The following is a 21,175-nucleotide window of genomic DNA, read 5'->3' as shown; positions in this document are numbered from 1 at the left end:
TAAAAAAAATTTAAATTTAGCAACGGGGTCAACCCCGTCGCTGACTAGCAACGGGTACAACCTTCATCGTTGATTCCGTCGCTAAAAAATACCCGTCACTAATCTCGTCGTTAAATTTTAGCGATACCCTTTTTAGTGACGAAAAGGTACCCGTGACTAAATCTGTGACTAAAACGCTAAAACGTCGATTTTTTGTAGTGAGAGCTTCGTGTTCTCTCGGCCATTCATCCTGGAAAGGCCAGCCATCTCTCCGCAAGCCATGGCATCTCTCTCGGCAAGGTAACTCTCCCCCGGCCATGACCTCTAGAGAAGCTCCACGTCGCTGCAACTTTCTCTTTCTCGTCTTCTCCCCACGTCTCCCTCTCCCTCGACAGTGAAGCAACAACGTAGGTTCTCTTAGGGAGGACCTGCATCTCGTGGAGAGCCACAGTTCTCTTAGCAAGCGCGGTGTCTTTCAGTAGTGCTGATCTCTTTGCAGCCCATCTTTTGGGAGGTTGGTTGTCCCTCGCGGCCATGGCTTCCCTTAATGAAACTCCCTCTCAGTGGGGTCTCTCGGGGAGGCCCCTTGTTGATGCTTCTCAGGAAGTTTCTTCTCGAGGCCCCTCGGTGAGGTCCTTTCCTAGGTCTCTTGGGAAGAATTACTTCCCTCTCTCTCTCTTTCTCCCTCTCTCTATTCGTCCCTATATGTATCAATATATATATATATGTGTGTGTGTGTGTGTATGTGTAAGCACGGGACACAAGGCTTTGGCCAACTTGGATATATAATATATATACTAGTGCATCCCTCGTGCGACGCATGGAAGTTTATATGTATTGAATTTATTTAAAATTGACAACCTCACGACCATAAATTCTATCTACAGGTTTTAAAAACTACACATTTTTCATAAACTAATAATTAATTTAACATATGATAAATATAAATAGATTATATAAATAATAAATAATATGACAACATATAATAAATTAGTAACATAAATAATAAAAATATAAAACATAATAAAATTTTCAAAAGAAATATGATAACATATGATAAATATAAATAGCCTATACAAAATATTAATTTTGTCAAAATAACTTAAACGACTTATTTAAAATAATTCATTTTTGCCTAAATAACTAATTCAACATAACCTACAAACTATTTTTTTTTCAAAATTAAGTAGTAACATAAACATATATAAGATTTGTACTTTTTTTGCATGAAACTAATTAAGGGTTTTAGAGTTTTGAGTGGTGGCTTTATTGAGAGAGAATGAGAGGTAAATTATGGAAAATAAAATAAAAAATTAAATTTATTTTTTAAAAAATTATACTTGACAGTCGGTATTTGGAGGTATTATTTGATATCTCAAGATTTCTCCCTATTTAAAAAATTCTATTTTTTTTGTAATTTATTTTAATTAAAATTTTATGTTAATATTAAAAATTAATAATATAGATTAGATCTTACCTCTTAAAATACTATTCAACCATGATTAAAACCATTTACAAGTTTCAAGAATTATACGTTTTTCTCAAATTTAGACTTAATTAATGATTTGTAAAAATTTTATTTTTGATAAGTAAAAAAATAAATAAAATATTAAAATAAAAAATAAAAATGGATAAAAAAAAATTTAACGACTATTTTATTATAATATATATAGATATAGATCTGCATAGCCTATGTGCTTGCGAAGACTCCCTGTGTGCAAAGTCATATATATGTATATGTATTTATGTGTGCTAATGGGATGGCCAGAGAGTCCATATATGCATGGGACATTATAGTGCATCCCTATACACGTGCATAGCATATATTCGCGTAAGAGGCAAGAGAGATGGAGTGCGATTATGTGCCCCCCAATTGGATGTGGGTGATGTACACCTGCATTAAAAGCAGGTGCACAAAATCGCACTCAGAGAGATGGTGAGGTTAGTCATCAAGACACTAAGTCGCTTATGAAGTGGACCCCAACCTCTATGGTCATCGGTTTCCCGGGACTTTCCATTATGCTTCCCAAGGATGAGCACTTAGCCTACGTATACATCTGTTATACATCATAGGAGGCGTCCGAAATACACTACTTGTCAATGTACATAGCATGATGCCATGAATCGTGTCTAAAGCTAAATAGATAGTGTCTAAGGGCATTGTCACTCAAATCGAAACTATGCTCGGGGAGGTCCTTTAGGAGTCGAAATCTTCATTTGGCAGCCCGCCGTGAGGCTCATATTCTCTCAGAGAATCCCTTAGGCTGTCCAGCTCTCCGGGAGGGATTCCTCTTAAGCCTGTCTGAATGCTACTAATGTGTAGGTCCATCCCCTGTTCCGTGTAATAGTACCGTGGTCAATCCTCTCTGACCAGGTAAAGTACGACTATCTTATATTCAATAATAAGTGTTGTTTATTACTCTTCTCTCCAATCGATATTGACTTAAACATTAGAGGGTACATGCGGGAGAGGAATCCTCGCGTGTCTTCTAACTTGTGCCTATGAGTACAGATATATCCCGAACACACAGGAGGTCAATCTTGAGCGATACCGAAGATGCCTCTAGGAGATCATCAATGACCCTGGTCAATACATCAATGACTGAATCTACCCGACACCTATCTCCACTAGCAAGCTCCTGCCAGCTATTAATCTCGCTTTGCCTCGATTCCAGCTTTCCCTAATTACAAATTCTGTTGTTGTAGTTTTCTAGCTACAATAATAATTAAATTCACCAAAAATTAATTAACTTACCGCATCTCATCTCACCTTAATTAAGAATGAGCTAATAGGTCACGTGACGGACATAAATTAAATGACGGACAAGTAATATACTAGAGTTAATATTAATATTAGTAGATTACGAGTTTAATACTCAAGTTAGAATATGACAAAATTGAGGACACCACACACTATACAAGGATGATAATCCAAAAAATGAACCTTTCACCTTATCATCTCACCATAGTTCCATATTAGCCTTAAATGCTAACCGAGAGCCAAACGTTCTTTGTTACCGTTGATGCGGCCATTTACTGTCTCCGAAGAAAAAGAGAATGGCTCCAAAGAAGAAATAAAATGCCAAGGGCAAATTAGCCGAGTCGACTCAGTCCTCTGTCAGTACCAAATTTCCTTCATGCCTCCGCTCGGTCCCTCCTTCTTCCGTCGCCATCACCATCCACGTCAAGCCCGGTTCCAAGCTCTCTTCCATCACTGGTTCTCTCTCTCTCTCTCTCTCTCTCTCTCTTTCTCGTAGATGTATATGTATGTATGTATATATACACACACACGTAACGATTCTAGTATGTACGTTTTGGATGATGAATTTAGATTTCAGCGACGAGGCATTAGGCGTGCAAATCGATGCCCCTGCAAAAGATGGTGAAGCTAACGCTGCCCTTCTGGACTATATAAGCTCTGTAAGTGACCCTTGTCGAATTAAATATCTAAAGCAGTTATTTTAAGCATCGTAAGTGAATTTTAACGGGTTCCTGATATAAATTGGGTAAAATTGATTGCTAGATGAAATTGATGGTTTGAATATGGAGTCTATGAATTTCTCTTGGTCCTATTCTACAGTGAATCCTGGTCCATTTAAGACCCGTTAGGATCTGAGAATTTTACATAGCAGGTGAATGTGTTATACTTGGGGAATGAAAAGGAAATTTGGGAAGACTGACAGACCCCCAAAAAATATGTTCCTCGGTTTCCTCACATTGACACTAGCATTTCTCGTTTTGGGGAAGTTGTTCTACAGTGGTAACTCATATTTGAGCACCATATTTTGACACCCGAGGCTGAACAAAGGATATTGAGTAGATTGAGTGAAGTCGTAGTTACACTAAACATTGTAAGATCTGATTCGAAGTATGTATTTGGCTGCGAGGTACACTACTTAGCTAGGTATACATTCATGGGGAGAGGGTTAGTTGGTACGTCAGTTTGGTTCATGGTTTGCTTGAAATAACATTTTGGTACGCTTATTAAAATTCAAAGGAAAAATTTTCTTATATTCATCAAATATTGCAATGAAAATAAGGTTCAACTTAACAAAAAACAAGTCTATAATAACATAAAACCATAACAGTAGGACCAAAAACAAGAAAAAAAAATTGAATGCTAACACAACAAATTTAAAGCTAACTGTCATCTTGAAAGCTTTATGGTTAGGTGAACTTATTTCATCTCTCAATGATGTTTCAGTTTAGACCTTTGAATTTGGACTATCAGGTCACTCTACAGTTTTATGTTTGGGATCATCAGTTTTGGTGATCCAAGTCCCTATTTTGATACGTGTTTGTACCCCAATCAGATACATGTGATCGGAATCACAATTGGGGGGTGGGGGGTTCCACGAATTGTGTAACTATGGGTGGAGTGTAGCAGAGTATGAGTCAATGAAGCATAATTTAGTGTTGTTTGTTAGGTTTAATCAAAATTTTGGGGATATAATCTTATGTTGCAATATGAGTATATTTGAGTATTGATGATGTAGTTAACCACCAATATACTTGTAGTTGAGATCCTAAACAATGGTTATTGTAGGCATCCCAGAGAATGATTAGAGGATGCTTCCTCCAACCACAAGATCAGTGAGGATTGCTTTGAGTCTTGTTGGGAAAGCCATTTTGATGCTTAAGTTAGAAGGGTGGAGCTATGGAGTAGGGTAGGTTGGTGCAAAGATTGATTCTACCAAATATGATGAAGAAAAATTGAGATTTAGAGTGTAGCTTGTTACTTGGCCAAGGGCTAGTTTTTATAAAACCTACCTACCCTTGTTTCAATTTTGATCATGTGAAGTGCGAGCCTATGATTGTCTGAGATATGACATGCTGGTTGCTAGTGATTTCAAGGGGCATTTCCCCATGATTAATTCTGATTACTCAATTCTTTCCGTTAACCCAGGATTTTGGGTGTGTTTCTAGGGTTGAGGGCATCGTGTGTATGCGTTAGTGGCGTGTACTTCGAGGAACAAGTTATCCCATGGTTGTTAGATACCCTAGGTCTTCTAAAGCCAGGGATGGCCTGCAAGTTTCAAGGTTGAGTTTAGCCTAGTAGTCTTTGAGATTGAGGATGGCCTAACTTCCAAGGTCGGGTTTGGCTTAGGCCTTCCAAGATTGAGGATGGCCTAACCCCTGTCATGTCCCTAGGGTTCATGACTGGTTTAAGATGTAATTAGAAGGAATTCGGAAGTTAGATCGGAATAGATGGGAGGAAGTCAGGGAGAACAAAACGGTGAGGGAAAGAAAGAGAGAGATTAGAGAGAAATTGGAGAGAGATTGAGAGAATGCAATAGAGGGAAATAAGAGATTTCAATTCATCAATTCAAGTATATCCAATAAACTCCTAATAGCAGCCTTATATAGGCATCATTGACTTCTAACAGCCTAACCACTTGCTAACAATATATCCTAACAGTTATTATAAACCTATTACAAGATTACCCCCCTTTTATTATATTCCTATTACAACATTGACCCTTCTATACTCCTAGGTACATGACAATTCCCTTCGCCTTAAAATGTTTCTTGTCTCTAAGAAACTTATTATCATTGAGTTGCTCTTTCTTCATCTAATTCCATCCTTTTCTATTTGCTTCATTCGTCTTTCCTTCTTTCTCCTCTTAGGCCTCTTCTTCTTTGTTCTTAAGTTTGCAAGATCCATCCCAAACATAATTTGGCTTAGAGCTGCAATAGAAGCAACCTGATTGGCCTCAATGATTTCAAGTTCAAATCTGTGAGTGCTTGATGAAATAGGAGACCCAAGCTGCAGAAGGTGCTTGTCCCTAAGCAAGTCCCTCACCTGAAAGAAATTTGAAAGAGGCAGAGGAAAGGTGGATTCAATCTTGAATGGATCATTAGCTGACTTAATTTCTACTTGAAGATGTGAATGTTGCTCAATAATCGTCTTCCTTTCAACATGATCACTCAAAATTGTCACTTCCGGCTGCTCCAATACCAAGAAATCCAGACCCTTAATGTCCTCATATGGAGGTTTTCCAATAAACAAACCATCTGCCCTTGTCGGTAATTTAGCGACATCTTCTTTCTGTTCCTCAGAATATTCCCGAAGTTCACTCTCAACATTTTTATTCTCCACTTCAGCAACACCTTCTTCTTTTTGCTCACCAGAATATTTCAGAAGCTTGCTCTCCACAGCTTCCTTCTCCAATAATCTTCTGTTACAAAAATTCAATCCTGGCTTGTTTGAATCAATCATCTTCTGGTGGGAACTTCTTGGCTGGCCATCGGAAACGTTTCTTCTTGGTTGGTCGAAGAATTCTACTGGAAACTTGTAGTTATACTCCTTACTCAGCATCCTTGCAAACTCTTGAAGCTCTTCTCGTATTACACAGCCAAATTCCTCACACATTTTGCTAACCCAAGGGTCTAATGTCCGTTTTTGTGCCTCATGATTCAGCCCAAACGCTTCACGTTTTCTGTTGTATCCCACTGAAAATGCAGCATCCTTCTGCTGCAGAGGAGACTCCCATTGTTTCATATGCAAGCTATTCGTCATGGTAGAATTCTCAAGAGTAGGACCAGTCAAAGGCCAAGGCATAGGAGCTTGATACATCCTTAATCCAACTCTTCTGTGAACAGATCGGGTTCTTAGTTAGAATCGCCTCAAACGCAATTCACTGCCTGTGGAATTCTCGTCTCTGATTTGCTGGTATGCAGTGTCGGACTTCTAATCGGAATCTCCTAAATTACCACTAGATTAGTTCCGATAATGATCGAGGGTGTCTTCCTCAACTGCTACTGCAACAGCTCGGAAAGTAGTAGCGAATCAAACGGCTGCCCCAACTTCACAGTCGAACCTTCTATCTTTCCTCAACAAAGAGATCGACGGCTAAGAATGTTCAACAGAACTCGCCAGAAGCCACTCCTCCTACTTCTCCTTCAGATCCGAGCCGACCTTTCCTCCTTGTGCGTCGGAATCAATTCTACAACTCACCACAGCAAAATCAAGATTCCGCCAAGCTCTATAAGTTTCGCCAGCCTCGTCTCCTCGTCTGCGCACTCTGATTATTGCCTCACCTCCTTTCACTAGAAATCGCTGCTCCAAGAATCGAACAACCTTCCAGATCGAGGGAATTTTGCCAGATCGCCGAAGTTTCCCCACTGGAATCGTCTGGGCTGCTCGCCTTTCTTGAGCGACTGTGATGTAACCAACGAAATTATGTGGAATTAAGAATTCGATGGTTGCAGTAGCTTACGACTTGGCTTCCAAATCTGCTTAAGTTGCTTCGCCCATCCACTTCGAACAAACTTACTGCGATTCGCGGCTGAGCATCTACCTTTTGCTCATTCCAAGGAAAGTCGAACAACTCTTCCAGATCACAAGCCGTGATCGCTTGTACCTCAGCTTCCCATACCTACTGCGCTACTCTGATTTGGACTTCAAATTCAACTCGGTATCACCGTCGGCCTCTCCTTCGCACACCAATTCCGAGCAAGACTTATTAAAATTCGCTGCCGTTCGTCAACATCTTCAATTCCGCCGAGTCCTGATTCCACACCCAATCACCGTCCAACACTCCAAGTCGGCCAATTGTTCGCCTATGATCGCAATTGCCATTGATCATCAATCGTTCAAGAATCTGGACTAGCCTCAATCGCATGCCTTAACACTCTGGATCTTACGCACTGATAACAAAACTTCCAGATCCTTAGCCGAAAATTACCGGAATCACCTACTGGAATTAATCGGAACTCTGGAATTCACTTGAATCGAAGTCGCAATCACGGCTCTGCTTCTCCTTCCTTGTTCGACTGCAACAACGCTTCTTGTTTTGATTGCAAATTTGAATGCGGACTGCCGGAAATTAGCCTAGCTCGCCTGGCCTTTGAGTTTCGGATAAAAATTGCTAAAGTCACAAACTAGAATTGATTGAAATCATAGCCAAGGATTAACCTGGCTCTGATACCAATTGCAGGAATTTAGCCAAGGAATATTGCTCTGATACCAATTGTCATGTCCTTAGGGTTCATGACTGGTTTAAGATGTAATTAGAAGGAATTCGAAAGTTAGATCGGAAGAGATGGGAGGAAGTTAGGGAGAACAAAACAGTGAGGGAAAGAAAAGGGAAAGAAAGAGAGAGATTAGAGAGAAATTGGAGGGAGATTGAGAGAATGCAAGAAAGGGAAATAAGAGATTTCAATTCATCAATTCAAGCATATCCAATAAACTCCTAACAACAGCCTTATATAGGCATTATTGACTTCTAACAGCCTAACCATTTGCTAACAATATATCCTAACAGTTATTATAAACCTATTACAAGATTACCCCCATTTTATTATATTCCTATTACAACATTGACTCTCCTATACTCCTAGGTACACGACAACCCCTAAGATTTGAGTTTGGTGTCATGCTATGAACTTGACCCTAGGAAGAATTTTCAATTTCTTAATTTCTTGTTTCTTTTACTGTTGCAATTTCCTTATTGTCATTTTTACTTATTGCTGTAATTTCAATTTTGTTAGAGATTGTTAGCCTGGGGAATCCATGTGCATGTGGATATAGCTGGCAGTAGACGGTTACAATCTCCTCGATGTAGGAATTTGCCTTGGCAGGCTGTATATATCATCTCCTAATGATTCCTTGGGTATCTATGAAGAATATCTAAAGATTTCATCCTCTCTCTCTCGTTCTTACTTTCTCTCTCTAACTCTCCTTCTTTCCTTCCTTTGTTTAGTACTTTGTTCCTTTGGGAACATCTTCCCATTCATATCGAATAGGAAGAGAGACAATTGTCAGGCTTAGGTCGTAACAAATTGGTATCAGAGTAGCGATCTTCGGCAAAAATTGCTAGACCAATGGTAGAGGGTTCCCGCATGAAGAGTTTTGAGTCGCAGCTGCAACAAGTCAGCTCGACTATGGTCGATTTCCAAAATCGGGTAGACTAGTTGAGGTTAGGAGCCACTCATAATCATGAAGCGATCATGGTAATGGATCTCAAGGTGGAGAGTTCCATGGAAGGATTGGAATGAAGATTGGATGGGTCGATTGCCAGGGTGCAAGAAGAATTGGGAGCTCAAATACAACAGTTCATGGTGATGTTCTCTCGTCAGAACACGATGAGGGTATCCCTTGACTTCCCATCTAGAGCGAGAATTGAGCCCATTCTAAGGGAAAATAGAATGAATCGGGGTCATGGCACCTCTGAGATTGAGGTGGATCCAGAGGAAGAGCTAGAAGGACTGTTGGAAGGAGAACGGGATGGTCCTATCAATCACTAACACCCGGGGTTTCCCATGACCTGGATGGAGATTCCAACATTTGAGGGAGTTAATCGCAAGTGGTGGTTGAGAAAGTGTGAAAGGATGTTTGAGTGGTTTAATATACTTGAGAGGCAAAGGGTGTCCCTAGCTACAGCCTACTTCAATGAAGTGGTTGATGCCTAGTATCAACGGTGCATAATGGTGAGGAGGAATTACACTTGGGAAGAATTTTCGAAGAAATTGTGTGAAAGATTTGGAGAAAGGAGCATGGTGGACATCATAGAGGAGTTTAATAAACTTAAACAGACAAGAGATGTAGGATCTTATCAAAAATGATTTGAGGAGTTGAGATCTCTTATGATTCACCACAACCCCCACCTATCGGAGGCCTATTTTGTGTCAAGTTACATGAATGGCCTTAATAAGGAGTTGAGACCGATGGTAAAAATGATGCGGCCTCAAACTGTAGAACAAGCATCGGAGAGTGCTCGCGTACAAGAAATGATGGTGGAAGCTCTAATGAAGAAGCAGGGGCAACAGTAGAAGGGGTGGTCTTAGGGACATCCCATCCGGGAGGAAGACATCTTAACAGAGAGATGGTGAAGGGGAATGCTAGGATGAAGAATGAGGTTAGATCAAGTTCCTCATCTCATGGAGGAAAATTGGGAGAATAGAGGAGACTTGTAGGCCTATGTTTTAGATGTGGGGATAAATATTATCCCGAACATCAGTGCAAGAGGCAGATCTTGTTGCTAGAAGGTGAAGATGAGGAATCACAGGAGGAAGAAGAGAATAGTGATTGTGATGAGTGCGATGATGAGGACAATGGTGAGATTTCTATACATGCGTTGAAGGGAGTACCTAACAACAAAATCATTAAGGTAGAAGGGAAGGTAAAGGACAATAGCTTCATGATCTTGATAGACAGTGGGAGTACCATAGCTTTCTCGATGAAGGCATAGATAAGAGGCTGAAGTGTAAACTCTCAGGAACTCAAGCACTGAGCGTAACAGTAGCTAATGGGAGTCGGGTAGTGAGCAAGTCTACTTGCAATGGATTTTGTTGGGAAATGCAGGGTGAACCATTTGAAGCAGATCTAAGGCTCCTAGGCTTGGGGGGTTGTGACATGGTTCTGGGGTTGGATTGGATGAAAGGAGTTAGCCCCATCAATTTTGATTTCAACTGAATGGAGGTCTCGTTTGAAAAAGAAGGGAGGAAGTTGACCTTAACTGGGGAAGAGAAGCAGGGGCTTGCAAAATGATAACGGGCAAGAGGTTGAAAAAGGTGTTCAAAAGTAGGTGGGATCATCTGACCCATCTATTATCCATTGTGGCAATGGAAGAAGGCTCAGACAATAAGGAGGAACAAGGAGAAATTTACTTCAATGTTAACACTCCTATGAGCATGCTTGACCAAGTACATGATTCAGTTCTCCTTGATAAATTGTTGATTGAATTTGAGGATCTATTCACCCTAAAACCATTCCCCCCACCCATGAATTTGACCATACTATTAACCTCAAACCTAATTTAGAACCCATTAATATTCGGTCTTACCGTTATCCACCAGTTCAAAAGTTTGTGATAGAAAAAATGGTTAGGGAAATGATGCAACATTCTTTCATTAAAGCTAGCCATAGCCCTTTTGCTTCCCTTGTCCTTGTTGGCGATAGTAGATTCCTGAGAGTCCTATCAAAAGGAGACTTTTATCTCTATCTTCTCTTAGTATTTATCCATGTGTATTATCAGTTTCTTATTTTCTATTTTATTGTATTTTGTAATCTGATATCTTCCTACAAATTAGGAGAGATATTAGGTACTACTATTGAAGTAGGAGTCTTTAGGGTCCAAGAGTGTATGTCTATAAGAAAGTCCTTGTATCAGTTTTTCTATACATGAAGAATTAGATTGATTTCTTCTACATGGTATCAGAGTCAGGTTATCTAGGGTTTTAATTTTACCTAGTTTTTTCATTACTTGGTACTGTTTTTACGTGGCCTTCATTGCCGCACCTTACTTGGTTCAGTACTGGTTTTACGTGGCCTTCATTGCCGCGCCTCTTGGTTCGTGACCAACCGTCGCTTTCGTGGTCTTCTTCTTCTTCATTGATCGCTTGTCTTCATTGCAGATTTTTTTTTTCTTCTTCCATCAATGAGTGATCTTGGAAGCCTTTGACAGTATGATAGAGACATCCGAGGTAAACCCTACATCCTCAATTCCTTCTCCTAGCATAACCGGAGATCTAAATCCGGTAGACTCTACTACGATGGTTGCCGAATTGCCAACTCTTCATCAATCCTACCAATTAGATGGTAGGAATTATCTTCAATGGGCTCAACTGGTCAGAACTCTCCTGAAGGGCCGAAGCAAAAAAAGTCACTTGACATCAGATCCACCGAAAGAAGAAGACCCATCCTTCATAGCATGGGATGTGGAAGACTCAAGAATTCTGTCATGGCTGTGGAGTACAATGCAGCCAGACATAAGTAGGAACTATATGTTCCTAAACATAGCCAAGGAAGTATGGGAAATCGTCCAGCAAAACTTCTCCAAGGTTAGAGATGCATCAGTAATCTTTGAGGTAAAAACAAAGATCAACTCGACTAAACAAGGGCTGCTAACACTGACCGAATACTACAACCAAATAAGGGGCTTATGACTGGAACTCGATCAGTATCAAGCAATTAAAATGGTGTGCAAAACAGATGCGGCTGCCCTTCATCAGATTGTGGAGAGAGATCGAATTGTAGAGTTCCTAGTCAACTTGAATCAAGAGTTTGATCAAGTTTGGGTACAAGTCCTAGGTAAGGACAAACTTCCTAGCCTAAATGAGGTTTTTTCCATCGTTCGAAGTGAGGAGAATAGAAGAAGTGCGATGCTTGCTGATTATAGTCTTGAAGGATCATCCCTCTTTATCAAAAACAAAGAGGGAGATGGGATGAGGTTTGGGAGATCAGTCACCCAAACAAGGAATACAAGTCGAGAAGGACAATGGTGTATTCATTGCAAGAAGCCCCGGCATACCAGGGAAACTTGTTTGAAATTATATGGAAAGGAGGCTGTGTTAAAGAAGATTAGAGGATTCAAGAATATGAGATCTCAAAGTTATCTCTCAAGCAAGGATCCGGAAGAAAAGGGTGAAAAAGAAAAGCCAAAAGAGCTAACAGAGGCTGATCTAAAGCTGTTAAATGCTGAAGAACTTGGGGTGTTGAAATATTTCTTGGGCATTGAGGTTGCATACTCAAAAGATGGCATATTCTTGTCACAAAGAAAGTATATTATAGACTTACTTATAGAAACAGGGCTTCTAGGAGGAAAATGATCTAGCATACTAGTGGATCCGAACCTAAAGTTACAAGCAAATACCAAAGATGAGGTGATAGATAAAGGGAGGTTTCAATGTTTAGTGGGTAGGTTGATTTATCTCTCACATACTAGACCTGATATAGCATTTGCAGTGAGCCTTGTAAGTCAATTTATGCATAATCCCTCCTCAGAAAATATGCAAGCAGTAAGGAGGATTTTGAATTATCTTAAAGCTACACCAGGTAAGGGAGTCTTATTTACCCAGGGGATGTTTTAAAGATTTAAAGATATGTGGATGCTGACTATGGGGGGTCTCTAGTTTATAGGAGATCCACAACTGGGTATTGTGTGTTCCTAGGGGGTAATATGGTATCTTGGAGAAGCAAGAAGCAAGGAGTTGTAACAAGATCGCAAAAGCTGAGTTTCGAGCTATGGCTCTAAGAGTATGCGAACTTCTATGGTTGCAAATAGTACTAGAAGATCTAAAAATTCCAGTACAGAGACCCATTGAGTTGCTATGTGATAACCAGTTAGCGATCAGTATAGCTCATAATCCGGTCCAACATGACCGGACAAAACATATTGAGATTGATCGTCATTTCCTCAAAGAAAAGCTTGATTTAGGTCTCCTCAATATCTCATATGTGCCATCAAGGTGTCAAGTGGCTGATATTCTAACAAAAGGATTGCCGACTGCACAGTTTGAAGACCTAGTATCCAAGTTAGGGATGAGTGATATACATTCCCCAACTTGAGGGGGAGTGTTAGTGATAGTAGATTCCTGAGAGTCCTATCAAAGAGAGACTTTTATCCCTATCTTCTCTTAGTATTTATCCATGTGTATTATCAGTTTCTTATTTTCTATTTTATTGTATTTTGTAATCTAATCTCTTCCTGCAAATTAGGAGAGATATTAGGGAGTAGTATTGAAGTAGGAGTCTTTAGGATCCAAGAGTGTATGTCTATAAGAAAGCCCTTGTATCAGTTTTTCTATACACAAAGAATTAGATTGATTTCTTCTACAGTCCTATTAGTCAAGAAAAAGAATGGATCATGGTGATTTTGTGTGGATTATTGTCAACTTAACGCCATGACCATCAAGGACAAGGACTTACTTATACCATTGGTGGAGGACCTTTTGGAGGACCTATGCTCGGGCTATCATCAAATAAGGATGAAACTCGAGGACATGTATAAAACAACCTTTAGAACACGCTACGCCCATTTTGAGTTTTTAGTGATGCCATTGGGGCTCACCAATGCTCCAGCCACCTTTCAATTGCTCATGAATCGAATTTTTGAGCCTTACCTAAGAAAGTTTATACTAGTGTTCTTTGATGATATTCTCATTTATGGTCCCCCATTTGATCAACATTTGACTCACCTAAAAATTACCTTTGAAGTCCTCAGGTCCAATAAGCTCTATATCAAAAGAACTATGTGTGCCTTTGGTCAAAGTCAGGTGGAATACTTGGGACATCTGATATTAGGGGAAGGGGTTAGCACTGACCCTAAGAAAGTGGAAGCCATGGTGGCTTGGCCAAAACCAAAAATAGTCAAGGCTTTGAGGGGGTTCCTTGGATTAACCTGTTACTACTATTGGGTTGTTAAGGATTATAGAATTATTAGCAAGGCATTGACTGAGCTCTTAAAGAAGGAGGGGTTTAATTGAGGGCCGGAGGCAGAAGCGACTTTTGAAAAGCTAAAAAAAGCTATAAGTAGGGTACCTGTTATGGGGCTACTAGATTTCAACAAGCCTTTTGTATTAGAAACTAATGCCTGTGCAATGAGAGTTGGAGCGACTTTGATGCAGGAGGGTAGGCCATTGGCTTTCCTTAACCAAGCCCTAGGTCCTAGACATATAGGGCTTAGCATTTATGAAAAGGAATTCTTGGCTGTGCTAATAACTGTGGAAAAATAGAGACATTATTTGGAGGGGGGTAGATTTATCATCAAGACAGAACATGAGAGTTTAAAATTTCTGTTGCAACAGAAATTGCACACTCTACTTCAAAAGAACAAAAGATGAGCTATTCTATTAACAACTCCTTAGGGTTGAATTGCCCATACATTACAAAATAAAAGGGCAAGAACTTAAAAATACATCATAAGCTATTCTATCTTTGCCCTCAAAAACACCCCAAGACCTTTTGGTTGGGGGAGTCCTATACATGCCTATACTCAAGCCTCACTCGATCCGGCCCCTTCCTTGGTCTTACCTTTATTTGGAATGATGACAAAAAAACAAAAGATAAGCCACAAGGCTTAGCAAATATATAAATATATAGCAAACAATGAGTGAAAAGAATTAAGGCATGAATAATTACGACAAAATGGAATAGAACTTTCTCACAACAATTCATACATCCTCACCACTTACGTATCATTTCATCATGCCTCACCATTATCCATACAATATGTCAATGCAATACTTAATAGTATCATACCATCACATTGTGGACCGTTGTCCACCCACGCTCTAGTTTTTCACAAGGCGTGCCTTATGAGCTGAAGCTCCCACAATAGGCAAGTGCCTACTGACTTGCAAGGATATCCTTTCCCTTAATTGCGGTCATGGCCGCTGCGTAAAATAATAAGTGCGCTCTACTTTTTCATACATGAAAGTGCCATAAAACACAACCCGCATGTATTGATTATGATTGAAATAAACATCGATTATCATGCTTGGAATTACTCTTTTTGCTATGCACAACATAACCATCCACATTCCTTAATCAATTATACCATAAAACCCGACAATTTTGCACACATGCTCATATAATAGGTTCCCCACCCTCCAAGAATAGCAACTAAGATCACATATTGATGAAGTAGCTTATTGGAAGCTCACATGGTGATTTGGAGGTAGATTGGAAGCATTAAAAGAAGAAACACGCAACTAAATGTATTAATCAGTCGACAGATAGAAGGGATATGTCGACAGCCAGAATCCAACACAGGGCATCGGTCGATGAATGAGAATAATTTGTCTACCGACAGAGCCAAACTCAAAGATTGGTTGACAAATAGAAGGAATCTGTCGACCGATAGAATACAAAAACAACGATCAGTTGATAGATGAGAGGAATTTGTCGACCGACATAATACAAATTCCCAAATAGTTGATAGATATACCCAAATCAGTCGACATATAGCAGCAAAAATGCCAAGAACGAAACAAAAATGCGTGCAAGAAATCCAAACTCTTGCATACAACTTAACTCTAATAACAAACTCATCATTCCTTAGCAACAAGGAGTGAACCAAAACTCCATTTGGATATTTAAAATGATTTTCAAAGATTTCAAGAAAATCTATATGAGATACAAACAAACGGTTTAAAACCCTTCTTATCAACGAGATAGGAATTTTGAGGATCAAAAGTCCAAAAACGAATAATCAAGTGATACCATGTCAAGAGAAAAATCAAGCTATGCAATTGTAGAGGAAAGGAGAAATATAAGAGTTTTCACAAGAATCGAAGAAGAAGAGGATCTTGCTATATAAAAGAAGAAGAATAGGAATTTGCCTAGCTTGATGGAACCCAAGAAGAACTTGTTGCACAAATTTGGAATCCCAACACTTGAAGCTCCAAGCCAAGAAGGAAATGGAAGAAGAAGAAGAGAAATAGGGAGCCAATAAGAAAGAAAAGAAAAGAAGAAAAGAGAAAAGTGAAGTATGGGGGGCGGAGTGGCTTGCACGCTAAGCCCACCTGCCCCCCTCTCTCTTTTTCATTTATTTTTCCTTTTATTAAAGCCCACAAATACAAATAAATACACACACACACACTGGCAACCCACTTCTCTCAATTAGGCCTCACATTTTGACTTTTCCACACCTATTTCCCTTGACTTTTCAACCTATCACAACACATTTCACTTGACTTGGACTTTTCCAACTTCAAATGACTTTGACTCTTCCTTAGCCTTTTGTATTTTGACTAATATAACTCAACTCATTAGACTTTCCTCAATTCATTTGACTTTTCAACACATATATTTCCATTGCCTTAACTTGTCAACTATCTAATCAATTCACTTCCTTTTGACTATTCCATACTCATAAATTCCCTTTATTCTAGGCTTCTCAACAACACATTAAATATGTCTAACATATAACTCAAGCAATGCCAAATGTATCACACAATAATAACGTTAAGATAGCTTAGACTCGTTAGTGGGTCGTTACAGTTTCTCCCCCCCTTAATTGAATTTGATTCTCCAAATTTGTACCTGGTCAATCGAATAATTGAGGATAGAGTCGTCTCATTTTGTCTTCCCGCTCCCAAGTAGCCTCATTCGGAGAGTGTCGTTGCCATTGGACCTTAACAAAAGGGATCAATCGGTTCCTTAGCACCTTTTCACTCCGCTCCAAAATACTCACAAGCATCTCCTCGTATGATGCATCCTCCTTGACCTCAATAGTTTGATAGTCAATAATTTGCTAAGGATTCGTCACATACTTCCTTAACATGGATACGTGGAAAATATTATGAACGCCTGCCAATTGAGGAGGCAGAGCTAGTCGGTAAGCCAAAGACCCTACTCACTCTTATATTTCAAATGGTCCAATATATCGAGGACTAAGCTTCCCTGAGCTTCCAAATCTGCATATGCCTTTCATAGGCATAGCTCTCAATAACACATAGTCTCCAACGGTAAACTCTAAGTCACACCACCTCGTATCTGCATAACTTTTCTGTCAATCTTGGGTCGCCTTCATTCAGGCCCTAATAACTCTGATTTTCTCTAATGTTTGCTCAATAACTTTTGGTCCCAACAACGCTCTATCACCAATCTCCTCCTAGCACACAGGCGATCTACACGGCTTGCCATAAAGCGCCTCATAGGGCAGTATCCTGATACTAGAATGATAGCTATTATTATATGCAAATTCTAACAGTGGCAAATGTTGCCCAAAAAGGTACCTCTTAGTCTTCTTTTTTTGTCAAAAACAAGTTTCTAGCAGTGAATGCATTGTTGATTCAAGGGCCTTTGACCACATGATTGGGTCATCCACCTTATCCTCTTCATATTGACAGTGTGGAGAGGTAAAAAATATTGTGGCTGATGGGAGCTCTTCAGTTGTTGCTAGTATTGGAAATATGAATTTATTTGGGTCAAAGCTCGACTCTGTCCTTCATGTACCCAACTTACACTATAATCTCATTTCTACTGGCAAGTTAACCGAAGATCAAAGCAATGCAATAACCTTTTTTTCCTACTCATTGTGAATTTTAGGATTTGTCTATAGGGACGATGATTGGCAACGCTAAGGAACGAAATGGCCTCTACTATCTCACTGTTTCTCCTTTGAGATTGGGTCCATTTAAGAAACTCTCTTTGTCTAGTGTTTTCCTTTGGCATAATTGTCTTGATCATCTTAATTTTACTTATTTGTACCCGGATTTATTTCTTAATAAAGATGTTTCTTCTTTCAATTGTGAGCATTGTATCTTTGCTAAACAATCTTGCAAACCTCGTCCAACCCACTGTTATCATACCTCCAAAGCCTTTCATCTCATTCACAGTGACATTTGGGGGCAACTTGTGTGCCCAACATTACTGGAGCTCAATGATTCATTACTTTCATAAATGACCATACCTGTGTTTATTGGATTTATCTTCTTAAAGAAAAATCCAAAACTAGCACCATTTTCAAGCAATTTCATAAACTTGTCGCCATCTTATTTTAGTCATCTATTGAAATCCTTCACTCTGACAATGACAAGGAGTACTTTACCCATGAATTCAATGCCTACCTTGCTGCCCATGGCATTCTTCATCAGAGCTCTTCTCCTTATTCTCCTCAATAGAATGGTATTGTTGAGTGGGAAAACGCTGTATTCTTAAAGTTGGCCGCTCTCTCATGTTCGCTACCAATGTTCCAAACCATTATTAGGGGGAAGCTATGTTCATTGCTACCTATCTAATTAATCGTCTTCCTTCCAAAACCCTTTAATTTCAACCTCCCCTTCATTGTTTGAGCCAAGAGTTTCCTTCTGTTCGGCTCCTTGATTCCCTTCTACCCAAAATATTCAAGTGTATGGTCTTTGTCTATAATCCTTGTCCTATTCACGAAAAACTCGATTACAAGGCTTATAAATGCATCTTTCTTGGCTACTCTCCTACTCAAAAACGATACAAGTGCTATTGCCCTCATTCCAAACGATTCTACATTTCTTATGATACCACCTTTCTAGAGAATCAACCCTTCTTCCCCAATGCTTCTTTTTAAGGGGAGAACTCAAGCGAAGATCATCATTGGGATCCATCTATCTCCCTTCCAATTTCCCATCCACTGCCTAATCCCATATCCCAGGACCTCTTTGTCCAACAATTTGATCCTAGAATGGTGACTAATCAAGGGGGAGAAGCTGGAAAATCATCTCAAGAGGAGCTTATAGCCTACTCTAGAAGACCACGAGTTCCTCAACAAAGCACACCACCAAACCCAAAGCCCAATCCAGTGGAAGGCGCATAGCTTGAGGAAGGTAACTATACAGTTGATGATCTTGATACGCCTATTGCCTTAAAGAAAGGAGTTAGGTCTTGCACCCAGTGCCCCATATCTAACTATCTTACTTTAAGTTCTCCTCAAAGTTCAAGGCATTCACCTTAAAACTAGACCATGTAAAGATCACTAACAATGTGCATGAAGCTCTTTAGGATCGAGAGTGGAAGCTAGCTGTAATGGAGGAAAGGACAGCCCTAAGTGAGAACAAGACTTGGGATATTGTTTCTTTGCCCAGAGAGAAGAAGGATGTGGGGTGTGAGTGAATCTTTACCACAAAACTTAATGGATATCTATTCAGCAGCTTGAGGAGGAGTGTTGGAAAATTGGCAAGATCAAACCAGATTAGGAAGATTATCAATACTTCCTTTTACATTGTTTCCTTTCATAGCTAATTTCTCTTTCAAATTATTTCCTACTTTAGAGATTTAGTAGTTAATAGTTTCCTTAATTTGTTCGTTCTTTGGCCTATATATTGTTCTCATAGCTAAGGATTGTATTGTATCATCGGAGAATATATTATTGATAAACATAGAGATTTCAAATTCCCATGATTTCCTCCAAATAAACCCAATCCACACTGTGTTCAAAGTCCAATTTAAACAAGACCAACCTCTTTCACTTCTTTTTTGCACCAAGACTCCATGCAAAATCTGTCGGCCTTTAATAAAGGCACTCTGTGAATCTCCAATAACTTAATGAATAACTGATTGCAGCCGGCCAACCAACAGTTCAAAAATAATCTTTTGTAACCCCCTGATCAAAGAAATAGGGCGAAAGTCCTTTAGCTTAGAGGGCCTCTCCTTTTTGGTAATAAGTGTCAAAAAAGAAGATTTAATACAGTTTTGCAATCTACCATGCACATAAAAATGAGAATCAAGATCCATAACATCAGTGGAGATTTGAGGCCAAAACTTTTTATAGAAGTTAAAAGAACCCATCCAGTCCCAGGGCTTTACTTCCATCACATATCCAAACAACCCCCTTAACTTCTTCCAAGGAAAATGGAACATGAAGAGATTGCATGGAGGCGGAGTGCAAGCATCTGAAGCTAAGACCTTCCACAGAAGGCCCATACTCCTCCTTTCTTGGTAATGTTCTTGAAGGGAAGTTGCAACACTTCTCTTAATTAGATCTGGCCCAATCGATAAAGAATGGTAACTGGGTGGCTTCATACTAGGACCATATTGCCCAATTGTTTCAACTGCTGCTGCAAAACTTTCTAATTTTGCAGCATTAAATGGTATGCCAGCATCAAAAACAAATTGGCAAGTTCTGTACATGTGCTATCCCTTAACTCCTTTTTTAATTGCTTAGTTGATAGCTGCTTGTTTCATCTTTGCCTTCTCCTATCTTGCACGACTTTCTATGGATTGGAAGTGAAATATAAATCTATAGGACCCTTTGGTTTTCCCAACTTCACACCAACAAATTTACTGCTACTTTGGGAATTTGAAAAACCCTTTTCCCTTTAGATTGTTGTTTTTAAATCAATATCTTCCTCATCCCCCATAACATCACAAGCACCAATTTCCATGTGTCAATTCTTGCTGCATTACTTTCTTTAACCTTTTTGAACATGAATTTTTTTCGAACTTTTCATGCACATGAGCTGGACACATTTGGCATCCTGTTGTATTTCTAATGCCACCAACAATATGTTGTTTAGCTCACTATGCTCCCCCATTTGTCACTTTTTCACCAAAATTACAAACAACCTTGTTTCTATTGTTTGTTTTTGGCAAATGACTATTTCCAAGCTGGATCTTTTTGATAGGAGATCCCAGAATTCTTGGCACTAGCCATTTAATTCAAACCTAAATTTTATAAAAATAAATAAATGATTAAAAGAAACAATTAAAGTTAAACACAACCATAAATTTGATTTAATGTTACAAACACATAAAAGCAAAGCATGCTAAACAAAGCATAGAAATAGAACCACATTGACAAGATCATTAAAAATAGCAAACTTAACAATATTGCAAAAAATACAAAAGAAAAAATGAATAAACTAGAAAAACAAACCAAAGAATAATATAATATAATGATTTAACATAATAGACAGTATTACAACATTGATATATGTTAATTTATATTAAAACAAACAAGAAAACTAATATTATATTATAGAACTGCAGTGCAAA

At 39.2% G+C, this 21,175-nt stretch overlaps 1 protein-coding gene across 1 annotated transcript in view; it reads left to right on the top strand.

Annotated features, from left to right (window-relative positions):
* The first annotated feature begins 2,992 nt into the window (after positions 1 to 2,992).
* LOC127809894 (uncharacterized) overlaps positions 2,993 to 21,175 on the top strand; it is a 34,051-nt gene continuing 15,868 nt past the window's right edge. The window contains exons 1-2 of the mRNA XM_052349054.1: positions 2,993 to 3,196; positions 3,318 to 3,399. Of these exons, the coding sequence (XP_052205014.1) occupies positions 3,003 to 3,196; positions 3,318 to 3,399 (276 nt within the window). The 5' untranslated portion in view covers positions 2,993 to 3,002. The remainder of the gene's footprint in view (positions 3,197 to 3,317; positions 3,400 to 21,175) is intronic.

The sequence above is a fragment of the Diospyros lotus genome, chromosome 9 (genome assembly GCF_014633365.1).
Source record: "Diospyros lotus cultivar Yz01 chromosome 9, ASM1463336v1, whole genome shotgun sequence".
In the NCBI taxonomy this organism is placed as follows: Eukaryota; Viridiplantae; Streptophyta; class Magnoliopsida; order Ericales; family Ebenaceae; genus Diospyros; species Diospyros lotus.
This window is presented reverse-complemented; position numbering and strand designations above follow the sequence as displayed.